The 12,136-nt window shown below is 42.2% G+C and overlaps 1 protein-coding gene across 8 annotated transcripts in view; it reads right to left on the bottom strand.

Moving 5' to 3' along the window:
- LOC115141938 (RNA-binding protein Musashi homolog 2-like) overlaps positions 1–12,136 on the bottom strand; it is a 384,574-nt gene that overhangs the window by 16,839 nt on the left and 355,599 nt on the right. For 6 of the 8 annotated variants that reach the window (XM_065000462.1, XM_065000464.1, XM_065000468.1 and 3 more), the window contains exon 12: positions 1,893–2,090. The exons of the other annotated variants lie outside the window; for them this stretch is intronic. In XM_065000462.1, coding sequence (XP_064856534.1) covers positions 1,893–2,090 — 198 coding nt within the window. The remainder of the gene's footprint in view (positions 1–1,892; positions 2,091–12,136) is intronic. 8 annotated transcript variants of the gene reach the window in all.

The following is a 12,136-nucleotide window of genomic DNA, read 5'->3' as shown; positions in this document are numbered from 1 at the left end:
TAAATACATATAAATGCAGTCATGTCAATTATGGTTCATCACCTCACATGAAAAAAGTAATACACTGTACCAACAAACAAGATGCAATGTGGGTATGCAAGGGATGGAGATATATATATATTCAATATTTGAAGGGTGTGATAAGAATAAATAATATTGACCTTGATATATCTTATACAAAAACCAGTATTGACAACAATACTACTGTATGCTGAACTGTATACTGAACTGAAAATGGGTAACACTTATACATGTACTGTGTGCCAATGTTGGGCAACAGGTAGCCTAGCGTTTAAGAGCGTTGAGCCAGTAACTAAACGTTTGCTGGTTCAAATCCCCGAGCTGACCAGGGGAACAAATCTGCCGATGTGCCCTTGAGCAAGGCACTTAACCCTAATTGCTCCTGTAAGTTGCTCTGGATAGGAGCGTCTTCTAAATGACTAAAATGTAAAACATTTAAATGTTTGTAGGCACTACAGTATATTAGGTCACCATAACTGTGTGAAATGAGAACGGTGTGTCTGTCTGTCCTTCCCTCAGCTCCACATGGAGTGAGTAAGCAGACAGAGACATGTATACATACATATCAAACTAAACATATCCTGAAGTCATTTCCAAAAGCAGTGTTATGAGGGTATAGCAGGCAAACCGCCAGGGGTAGGCTGGACACAAAAAAAATGTAACAACGCTTTTTTTCTGTTAAAAACTAGGTCATTGCATCTGCCGTGGAGCCCAGTTTCATAATATGACCATATTTCCCGGCTGCTTGCCATCGGTTTGAAGTAATCACGAAAAAACAGGCCTTATTTTAGGGCATTTTTCACCCTCCCAGATCCCAGATTAGTTCTATTGAGGCACCAACTCGTGGCACCAACTGGCCTTCAGAACGTTCTATTCCCAGTTTATTGTTCTACGTCACAATGCCTGCTTCGCTATTGTTGGGAATGAGACCTGCTCACGTTGTTTATAGTTAAAAAGTAAACTAATTAAAAATGACTCATGGAACTCTGAGGTCGTCCCATTGTTTACTATATGGGAAATTTTGGCATGTCTGTCTATTTCGCCAAATATTTCGCAATGTGTATTTATTTATTTTTTTTAAATGTCGGATGCCATTTTAATCATGAGAATCTCCTCTTTCTAATTATGCAAGTTTGGCCAGCAAGCTTGGTTGTCATCAAATGCTAGCCCCAAAATACTTTTTGCCCTTGGAACGCTGCACTCGCCCCATTGTTTTCCTATGGAGAGGCATACCGGTCTGTTTCGCCAAATATCTCACAATGTATATATTTAGATTTTTAAAGATCGGGCAACATTTTAATCAGGAGAATCTCCCCTTTGTAATTATGAAAGTCTGGGTAGCGAGCTCGTTTGTCATCGATCACTAGACCAGAAATAGTCTGAAGTTTTCATATGTTCCCTACTTTCCCATTACGCAGTCATAAGCACAGTTGACACACAATCGAGGTGCGGATGTTTACTTTCTACACGAGTAGTTTTTTTCTAGTTTCGTCCGATGAACATATTGTAGTGGTAAAATAAAACTCCAGTCAAAACAGGCTCTGCGAACGTTCGATTCCATTCATTTGCTCTCGGCTTGCACTAGTGTTCCAGCTTAGCAAACGTTAATTTGCTGTTTTGCAGCCTTGGGTGAATTTTGACTCGTTCTATTGTCCAGCCTACCAGGGGTGCTACGCTACAGTACACAGTGCATCACCTTCCTCTAATAGTTATTGTTCCCTTCTCTGTCTCTATAAACTTCTCTTTCCTCTCTTTCTCTCTTTTACACTCCCTCTCTTTTTCTCCCTCTCACAATAGCCTCATGAATTCGTAGCTTGAATGGCATCATTGACTGATAGAAGGATTGAAGGAGATGTTAGCAGGGTACACACCTGGGCTCTTAAAGGGGTCCGGGCTGTGCTGCAGGTGGTGCTGGAGGGGGGAGTTGCAGGCGGAGGTGGCATGATGCTCACTGTGCTGCAGCATCTGAGCAGCCTGGGGCCCCAGGGAGCCATAGTCGGCAAAGGAGCAGGGGGGGCCCCGCAGGTCACTGGGCCCGGCCCCGGAATAGAACCCATAATCTGGGAACCCTGAGAGATAGGGGTATAGTATAGGGAGGGAGGGAGGGAGGGAGGTGGCGGGATGGAGGGAGGGAGGGGCGGGATGGGACGCATGTCCATCATCGTGGAAACACTTTACACAGTACTGTAGTAATGTAATGAATTGGTTATTTTATTGCTATGTTGTTGTTGTTTTTCTACATGGCATTGTAGTGTGTTACAGGGCAAGGCAAACTACAGTAAACATCCATACTGGTTTTCTTCCTGCTTCTGCCCACCACACCCCAGTAGCCCCTTGAGAGACTGGGTACAGAGGCACTACACTACACACACACCAACCCTGCTCCCTAACACTAGTGTAGCTGAAGACTTCCACAATGGAACTCAATGTGGCCTCAAGCTAAAAATGATGGTCAAAGAAAATCTTTAGTAGAATTTACACCACATGTGATCACCACTTGCTCGCTTCAAAACACACACACATAATAACTGTGTGAAATACACACACTAAGAGCTCAAGGGTGAAAAATAACCAAAATGAGATTCTCCTAAAATAAGCGTGAGAATGATTAAGAAAAATCTATTATTCATGTTTGGGCTTCTGCTCATAAATCAATAAGATTATAACAGAAATTCCTCATACATTTTAGATTTGACACAGGCAAGATTTCACAATGTACTGGACTACTGATGCAGAGGAGAGGAGAAACAGACAAGGCATTTGTTAAAGCTTTATGTCCCCACAGCTCTATTCCATAGACACTCAGCGCCCTCACAGAGAGCTGCATTATCTGTGTAAATGAACTGCACTTATCAAGGATATTTTCTATTTTTATTTGAAATTCAGTTTAGTTTGGTAGTTTTCAGACCTGATTTGCTAGTTTTCATTTTGTTATAGTTGTATAAAAATATTTATATTTTGTTTCAGTTTTAGGGTTAGGGACAGAAAACATGACTGGGAGGCTAGGAGACAGTTGTGTTTGTGTGTTTTTGGGGATGTTATTTCTTGCAAAGAAAGATATATATACAATTATAGTCATGTTTGGGGATGAATTTACTTCTGCCAGATGCCTTTTATTGAGGTTTTGCACTGAACACCTTTGCACTACATTTTCTGCCCATTGAAAACCATTCAAAAATACTACAAAAGTCTTGGGTCAGGTCATAGGTTATAAATTATAAAGTCAATTTCAATGTGACTTGGATTTAAAAGGTATAGCACAGAGACTGGTGGAAAAAATATGGTGGAAGGAAACTCTCTCGCCCATGTTAACACCAATCTTTTGATTAGATTTATTAGGATGACCATTAACCAACGCCAATGACGACAGCAAGTCTTACTGGGGTCCGACATGTAACAAAAAAGACAGTGACAAAAGACTTTACAATTTACATATGTTTAAAAACATTAACATATAGTGTGTGTGTATCTATCAGTTACACATACTGTACATGTTAGTACATACACACAAGGTAACTGAAGTAAATGACTATCGCCCCGTAGCACTCACTTTTGTCAGCATGAAGTGCTTTGAGAGACTAGTCAAGGATCATATCACCTCCACCATACCTGCCACCCTAGACCCACTTCAATTTGCATACCACCCCAATAGGTCCACAGATGATGCAATCGCCATCACACTGCCCTATCCCATCTATACAAGAAGAATACCTATGTAAGAATGCTGTTCATTGACTACAGCTCAGCATTCAACACCATAGTACTCTCCAAGTTCATCATTAAGCTTAAGGCCCTGGGTCTCAACCCCGCTCTGTGCAATTGGGTCCTGGACTTCCTGACGGGCCGCACCCAGGCGGTGAAGGTAGGAAACAACATCTCCACTTCGCAGATCCTCAGCACTGGGGCCCCACAAGGGTGTATGCTCAGCCCCCTCCTGGACTCCCTGTTCACCCATGACTGTGTGGCCATGCACGCCTCCAACTCAATCATCAAGTTTGCAGATGACACAACTACAGTGGGCTTGATTACCAACAACAACGAGACAGCCTACAGGGAGGAGGTGAGGACACTTGGAGTGTGGTGTCAGGACAACAACCTCTCACTCAACGTCAACAAAACAAAGGAGATAATCGTGGACTTCAGGAAACAGCAGAGGAAGCACCCCCCCTATCCACATCGACGGAACAGCAGTGGAGAAGGTGGAAAGTTTTAAAGTTCCTCGGCCTACACATCACGGACAAACTTAAATGGTCCACCCACACAGACAGTGAGGTGAAGAAGGCACAACAGGGCCTCTTCAAATTTCTTCAGCCTCCTGAGGTTGGCTTGTCACCTAAAACCCTCACAAACCTTTACAGATGCACAATTGAGAGCATCCTGTCGGGCTGTATCACCGCCTGGTACAGCAACTGCACCGCCGACAACCGCAAGGCTCTCCAGAGGGTGGTGCGGTCTGTACAACGTATCACCGGGGGCAAACTACCTGCCCTCCAGGACACCTACAGCACCCAATGTCACAGAAAGGCTAAAACGATCATCAAGGACAACAACAACCCAAGCCACTGCCTGTTCACCCCGCTACCATCCAGAAGGCGAGGTCAGTACAGGTGCATCAAAGTTAAGTAGCCACCACTAACACAGAGAGGCTGCTGCCTACATAGAGACTTAAGCTCATTGGCCACTTTAATAAATGGATCACTAGTCACTTTAATAATGTTTACATATCTTGCATTACTCATCTCATATGTATATACTGTATTTTATACCATCTATTGCATCTTGCCTATGCCGCTCAGTCATCCATATATTCTTATTCCATCCCTTTACTTAGATGTGTGTATTAGGTAGTTGTTGTGGAATTGTTAGATTACTTGTTAGATATTACTGCAAGGTCGGGACTAGAAGCACATTTCGCTACACTTGCAATAACATCTGCTAACCATGTGTATGTGACCAATAAAATTTGATTTGACATGGTTGAGAGGCGTTGTGCCGTGAGGGGTTGACTTATTTGTTTTTTGAAACCAGGTCTGCTCTTCACTTGCGCTATATAAGATGGAAGGGAGTTCCATGCACTCATGACTCGGTAGAATACTGTACGTTTCCTTGAATTTGTTCTGGACCTGGGGACTGTGAAAAGACCCCTGGTGGCATGTCTGGTGGGGTAAGTATGTGTGTCAGTGCTGTGTGTAAGTAGACTATACAAACAATTTCCAACACATTGTTTCTTATGAAGAAGTGACGCAGTCATGCTTTCCTCAACTCTTAGCCAAGAGAGACTGGCATGCATAGTATTAATATTAGCCCTCTGATTACAATAAAGAGCAAGACGTGACACTCTGTTCTGGACCAGCTGCCTGCAGCTTTACTAGGTCTTTCTTTGCAGCACTTGACCATATGTCTGGACAATAATCATTTTTTAAAATTGAGCCTGCAGGACTTACTTTGTGGAGTGTGTTGTCAAAAAAGCAGAGTATCTCTTTATTACGGACAGACCTCTCCCCATCTTTACAACCATTGAATCTATATGTTTTGACCATGACAGTTTACAATCTAAGGTAACACCAAGTAATTTAGTCTCCTCAACTTGTTCAACAGCCACACAATTCAATACCATATTCAGCTGAGATCTAGAACTTAGAGAATGATTTGTACCAAATAAAATGATCTAAGTTATAGAGATTTTCAGGACCAGTTTATTACTGGCCACCCATTCCAAAATAGACTGCAACTCTTTGTTAAGGGTTTCAGTGACTTCATTAGCTGTGGTTGCTGAGGCATATATGGTTGAATCATCAGCATACATGGACACACAGGCTTTGTTTTGCCAGTGGCAGGTCATTGATAAAAATGGAAAAGAGAGGGCCTAATATCATTGATCTTGGCTTCATAATACATTTATTTTTTATTTTTGTTGAGTTTAATCACATAATTTCTCAATTTGCCGTAAATCAGCCAGACTTATTAGCCACTCCTTTTCCCCCATTTATTTCAGCCATACAGTTTTTCAATTCCCCATCGATCCATGGAGTCTTAACAGTTCTAAAAGTAAGTTTCTTAACAGGTGCATGTTTATCAATTATTGGAAGAAGCAATTTCATAAATACATCAAGTGAAGCATCTGGATGCTCCTTATTAATCACATCAGACCAACAAATATTTTAACACCACATAAAAGTCACAGCAAAATCTTTTGTATGATTTTTTATACACTATTTTAGGCCCTGCCTCTAGAACTTTCCTGGACATAGCCCCTATATTGTGATCACAGCATGCATATATACAGCTTTAGAACAAAGTTCTACAGTATTAGTAAAAATGTGATTTTACATGTGGATGATCTTGTTCCTGTAGTGTTTGTAAACATCCTGGTAGGTTGATGAATGACCCGAACCAGATTACAGGCACTGGTAACAGTGAGAAGCTTCCTCTTGAGCGGACAGCTTGATGAAAACCAGTCAATATTCAGGTCCCAAAGAAAGTAGACCTCTCTGTTTACATCACATACAATATCAAGCATTTCACACATATTATTTAGATACTGACTGTTAGCACTTGGTGGCCTATAGCAACACCTCAAAAGAAAAGGCTTTAGATGTGCCAAGTGAATCAGCAACAACACTTCAATAACATTTGACATAAGATCTTTTCTAAGCATTACAGGGATATGGCTCTGAATATATGTGTATGCTGTGGGGTTGAAGCTATGAACCCATAGGCTTTGTTCTCTCATCCCTTCCAGGCTTTTGGGAAGGAGGGTGGACAACAAGCCTGTCATAGCAGATATAAGCAATGTCCTCACGTGCTCTGGCAGCTTTCATGGCTGGCATAAGTTCTTTCCTCTTCTGGCACACAGCTTCAAGATAGTCCTAGCCGAGGAAGATGTACAGTGCATTCGGAAAGTATTCATACCCATTGAATTTGTACATACTTTGTGACGTTACAGACTTATTCTAAAATGTATTAAATTAATGTTTTCCCTCATCAATCTACACACAATACCCCATATTGACAAAGCAAAAACAGTTTAAAAAAAAAGTGTTGCACATTTATAAAAATAAGAAAAACAGAAAAACATTATTTACATAAGTTTCAGACCCTTTGCTATGACACGAAGTTGAGCTCAAGTGCATTCTGTTTCCATTAATCATCCTTGAGATGTTTCTACAACTTGATTGGAGTCCACCTGTGGTAAATTCAATAGATTGGACATGATTTGGAAAGGCACACACCTGTCTATATAAGGTCCCACAGTTGACAGTGCATGTCAGAGTAAAAACCAAGCTATGAGGTCGAAGCAATTGTAGAGTTCCGAGACAGGATTGGGTCGAGGCACAGATCTGGGGAAGAGTAACAAAAAAATGTCTCCAGCATTGAAGGTCCCCAAGAACACAGTAGCCTCCATCGTACTTGAATGGAAGAATTCTGTAACCCTCAAGACTCTTGCTTGAGCTGGCCGCCTGGCCAAACTAAGCAATCTGGGGAGAAGTGCTTGGTCAGGGAGGTGACCAAGAACCCAAGTGTCACTCTGACAGAGCTCCAGAGTTCCTCTGTGGAGATGGGAGAACCTTCCAGAAGGACAACCATCTCTGCAGCACTCCACCAAACAGACCTTTATGGTAGTGGCCAGACAGAAACCACTCCTCAGTAAAAGGCAAATGACAGCCCGCTTGGAGTTTGCTAAAAGGCACCTAAAGACTCTCAGACCATGAGAAACAAGATTCCCCTGTCTGATGGAACCAAGATTGAACTCTTTGGCCTGAATGCCTTGATCCTTGATGAAAACCTGCTCCAGAGCCCTCAGGACCTCAGACTGGGGCTGAAGGTTCGTCTTCCAACAGGGCAACGACCCTAAGCACACAGCCAAGGCAACGCAGGAGTGGCTTCTGGACAAGTCTCTTAATGTCCTTGAGTGGCCCAACCAGAGCCCGGACTTGAACCCGATCGAACATCTCTGGAGAGAGACCTGAAAATAACTGTGCAGCAATGCTCCCCTCCAACCTGACAGAGCTTGAGAGGATCTGCAGAGAAGAATGGGAGAAACTCCCCAAATACAGGTGTTCCAAGCTTGTAGCATCATACCCACGGTTTGTCATTATGTGGTATTGTGTGTAGATTAATGAGGGGAAAATAACTATTTAATCCATTTCAAAATAAGGCTGTAACATAACAAAATATGGAAAAAGTCAAGGGGTCTGAATACTTTTGGAATGCACCCCATTATTTCTCTCTCTACTTTGCACATTCTTCCACGGCAAATCTACCATTCCAGTGTTTTACTTGCTATATTGTATTTACTTTGCCACCATGGCCTTTTTTTGCCTTTACCTCCCTTATCTCACCTCATTTGCTCACATCGTATATAGACTTGTTTATACTGTATTATTGACTGTATGTTTGTTTTACTCCATGTGTAACTCTGTGTCGTTGTATGTGTCGAACTGCTTTGCTTTATCTTGGCCAGGTCGCAATTGTAAATGAGAACTTGTTCTCAACTTGCCTACCTGGTTAAATAAAGGTGAGAAAAAAAAAAGAAAAAAAAAGTTCTTGGCTCTTTCCAGAACAGCTACTGTACCTTGTCCTTGAACTTCAGGAATTTGACCACTATCGGCCTGGGCCTGTCACCTGGGCCGGTGTTGGGTTTTCCAGTCCTGTGGACGCGCTCCACCTCAATCTTCCTCTGGTCCATCTTCAGTTTCTCCGAGATCATTTCCCTCACTTTGTCCTCAGACTCCATCCAAGTCTCATGTGGAGATTCTGCAATTTCGTCCACAACCATGTTGTTCCACCTTGATTGGCCCTAGAGATGATTTCTCTGTCATTGTTATATTGGATTCATATACAGAACTGATGTCCTCTCCCAATGACTTACAGACTGCTGTTATCTTGCCGTTCTCCTGTTTAAACTTGAGCTAACACTGGGAGAACTGCAAACTGTTCTTCAGGTCCTGGACCTCTCTGGTCAGGTCATCCATTCTTTTATTAGTTCCACCAGTATTCGGACAAAAAAGTTGAAGCTATTTTCTTGTTGTTGAAACAACTGCTTTAGAACTGTTTTTGTTTGTTTTAAAGATCCTTCACCTGTGATAGAGAAACTCCACTGTCCACAGCGAAGTGTGTTGCGGGCTATGTTCAAGCTAGCTTGATAGGCAGGATCACTGGACAGATAGTAGCGGTCCTAGCAACTAATGCCAACTGCATCGCAGGATCCAAACTCAAAAGTTAGCTAGCTAGTAACGGAACTGACAGATTTCCACTGGTCTAATGTTCATTGCTCGTGTTTCTTGGCCCAAGCAAGTCTCTTCTTTTTACTGGTGTCCTTTATAGTAGTGGTTTCTTTGCAGCAATTCGACCATGAAGGCCTGATTCACGCGGTCTCCTCTGAACAGTTGATGTTGAGATGTGTCTGTTACTTGAACTCTGTGAAGCATTTATTTGGGCTGCAATTTCTGAGGTACAGTTAACTCTAATGAACTTATCCTCTGCAGCAGAGGTAACTCTGCTTCTTCCTTTCCTGTGGCGGTCCTCATGAGAGCCAGTTTCATCATAGTGCTTGATGGTTTTTGCGACTGTTCATTAAGAAACTTTAAAAGTTCTTCAAATTTTCCAGATTGACTGACATTCATGTCTTAAAGTAATGATGGACTGTCGTTTCTCTTGCTTATTTGAGCTGTTTTTGCCATAATATGGCCTTGGTCTTTTACCAAATAGGGCTATCTTCTGTATACCACCCCTACTTGTCACAACACAACTGACTGGCTCAAACGCATTAAGAAGAAAATAAATTCCACAAATGAACTTTTAACATGCATTCCAGGTGACTACCTCATGAAGCTGGTTGAGAGAATGCCAAGAGTGTGCAGAGCTGTCATCAAGGTAAAGGGTGGCTACTATGAAGAACCTCAAATATAAAATATATTTTGATTTGTTTAACACTTTTTTGGTTACTACATGTATTATTTCATAGTTCTGATGTCTTCACTATTATTCTACAATGTAGAAAATAGTAAAAATAAATGAAAACCCTGGAATGAGTAGGTGTGTCCGCACTGAGACAACAGATGCAACATGTACTTTAGAAGACAGTTTTAAACACTCAAGGAGATGAAAAACAGAAAGAGAGAAGTGTTCAGGATGCGCCGGCCCACTCCACTCCTCCGCATCTCTCCAGAAGAGGGGGAAGCCCACTCAAGCAAAGCATTTTTTAATCATTTAAGGAAGGGAACAAAACATACACCTAGGTTTAATACATTTTTTATGTGCACGCTAATAGCCGGGTGTCCTTGAGGTTCAAAGTGATTTCTGAGCTCCCCTCTAATTAGCCATCCCGTTCTGTTTCCTCTCGTCGTCCTAATTAGATCTTTAACAACAAACAAATGAAGACCTTTACAGAGCAACGCCCCTGACACCCACATTAGTTCACACTGAGGAGGAGGCCTCCGGCTGGCCCCTTCCCTTTGTCTGTCTGTCCCCATCACAGGCCACCCGCCATGATGGTAGCCTGCAGAAACATCCCTCTAAATACAGACTAGCGAGAACAAAGTAGCAGGATCGACAGGAAGACAAATACAACATTATCGCTCTTGCACACGCGCCTGTGCGCGACACACACACACTTACAACAAACACACCTGGCGGCTTTGTTTGCACTGACATGGAAAATGAGTCCTTGCTGCCGGCGTCCCTGGTGCCGTGAAGGTCTTATCTAACAAAGCACAGCAAAATGACTTGTATTATTCAGGGAGATCACGGCTAATGATAGCACTATCTATGTAAAATGTGGAATAAAATGCAGTTAAAAAGCTCCCATTTACAGACTACAGAGACCACTGGATCGACCATCTGGAAGAATGGAGGCGCTTGATTATCGCGCTGAGCTAATTCTCCTTTCTGTGCATGCAAATGATTCACTTTGAGCATGTGGAAGTAGAAAACGGAGTGGAATTAAACAGCAGCATTGAAGACATCAAGGTTGGGACCATAATGGCAGGGCTCTGATGTTCCTCTAGTGACTCATGTCTTCTGTCTGTATGTCCATTCTGATGGAGAATAGCAAAGAAAGATGGAGGTATAATCTAATTACATAAAATGAGAGAAAAGAACTCTATTACAACAGTTGTGTCAACTCCCAAACAGCGCCGTAACATGAGCAGTGTTCAGCAGCCTGTCTCTATCATGGCCAAACAGATGCATTGGAGCTGTGGAACATCTGCAGGGCCCCTGGCCCCCAGAGAGAGTCTGTCCCTGGCTGCAGCCACAGCACTTCCCTGGCAACACAGCTGACACCCGACTGGAGCTCTGGAGGAGTGTCTCGTCAACGCTACTACCATTAGAGAGACCCCATCTGGGAAAGTCACTCCAGAGCCACTGGGAGGATGACGTGACAGAGACTAAACACAGGCTGGAGTTCTCTAGGCCTCTCTGCCATTACACATAACACTCCACAACATGTATCAAAGGGTACAAACATGAAATAAACCAAACCAATGAATAAATAAATAGCCCTTTTTATGAGATGTTAGATAACATAGAGGTGATTTATTGCTGCAGGGAATCGTAGTGCGTTGCTTTCCCTTCAGTGGATGTTCATGTGAGGCCAGGAAAACCCTTAAACAATACCAAATCAAATCAAATCAAATGTATTTGTCACATACACATGGTTAGCAGATGTTAATGCGAGTGTAGCGAAATGCTTGTGCTTCTAGTTCCGACAATGCAGTGATAACCAACAAGTAATCTAACTAACAATTCCAAAACTACTGTCTTATACACAGTGTAAGGGGATAAAGAATATGTACATAAAGATATATGAGTGAGTGATGGTACAGAGTGGCATAGGCAAGATACAGTAGATGGTATCGAGTACAGTATATACATATGAGATGAGTATGTAAACAAAGTGGCATAGTTAAAGTGGCTAGTGATACATGTATTACATAAGGATGCAGTAGATGATATAGAGTACAGTATATACATATTCATATGAGATGAATAATGTAGGGTATGTAAACATTATATTAGGTAGCATTGTTTAAAGTGGCTAGTGATATATTTTACATCATTTCCCATCAATTCCCATTATTCCCATTATTAAAGTGGCTGGAGTTGAGTCAGT

Source organism: Oncorhynchus nerka, linkage group LG14, assembly GCF_034236695.1.
Source record: "Oncorhynchus nerka isolate Pitt River linkage group LG14, Oner_Uvic_2.0, whole genome shotgun sequence".
NCBI classification, from domain to species: Eukaryota; Metazoa; Chordata; class Actinopteri; order Salmoniformes; family Salmonidae; genus Oncorhynchus; species Oncorhynchus nerka.
This window is presented reverse-complemented; position numbering and strand designations above follow the sequence as displayed.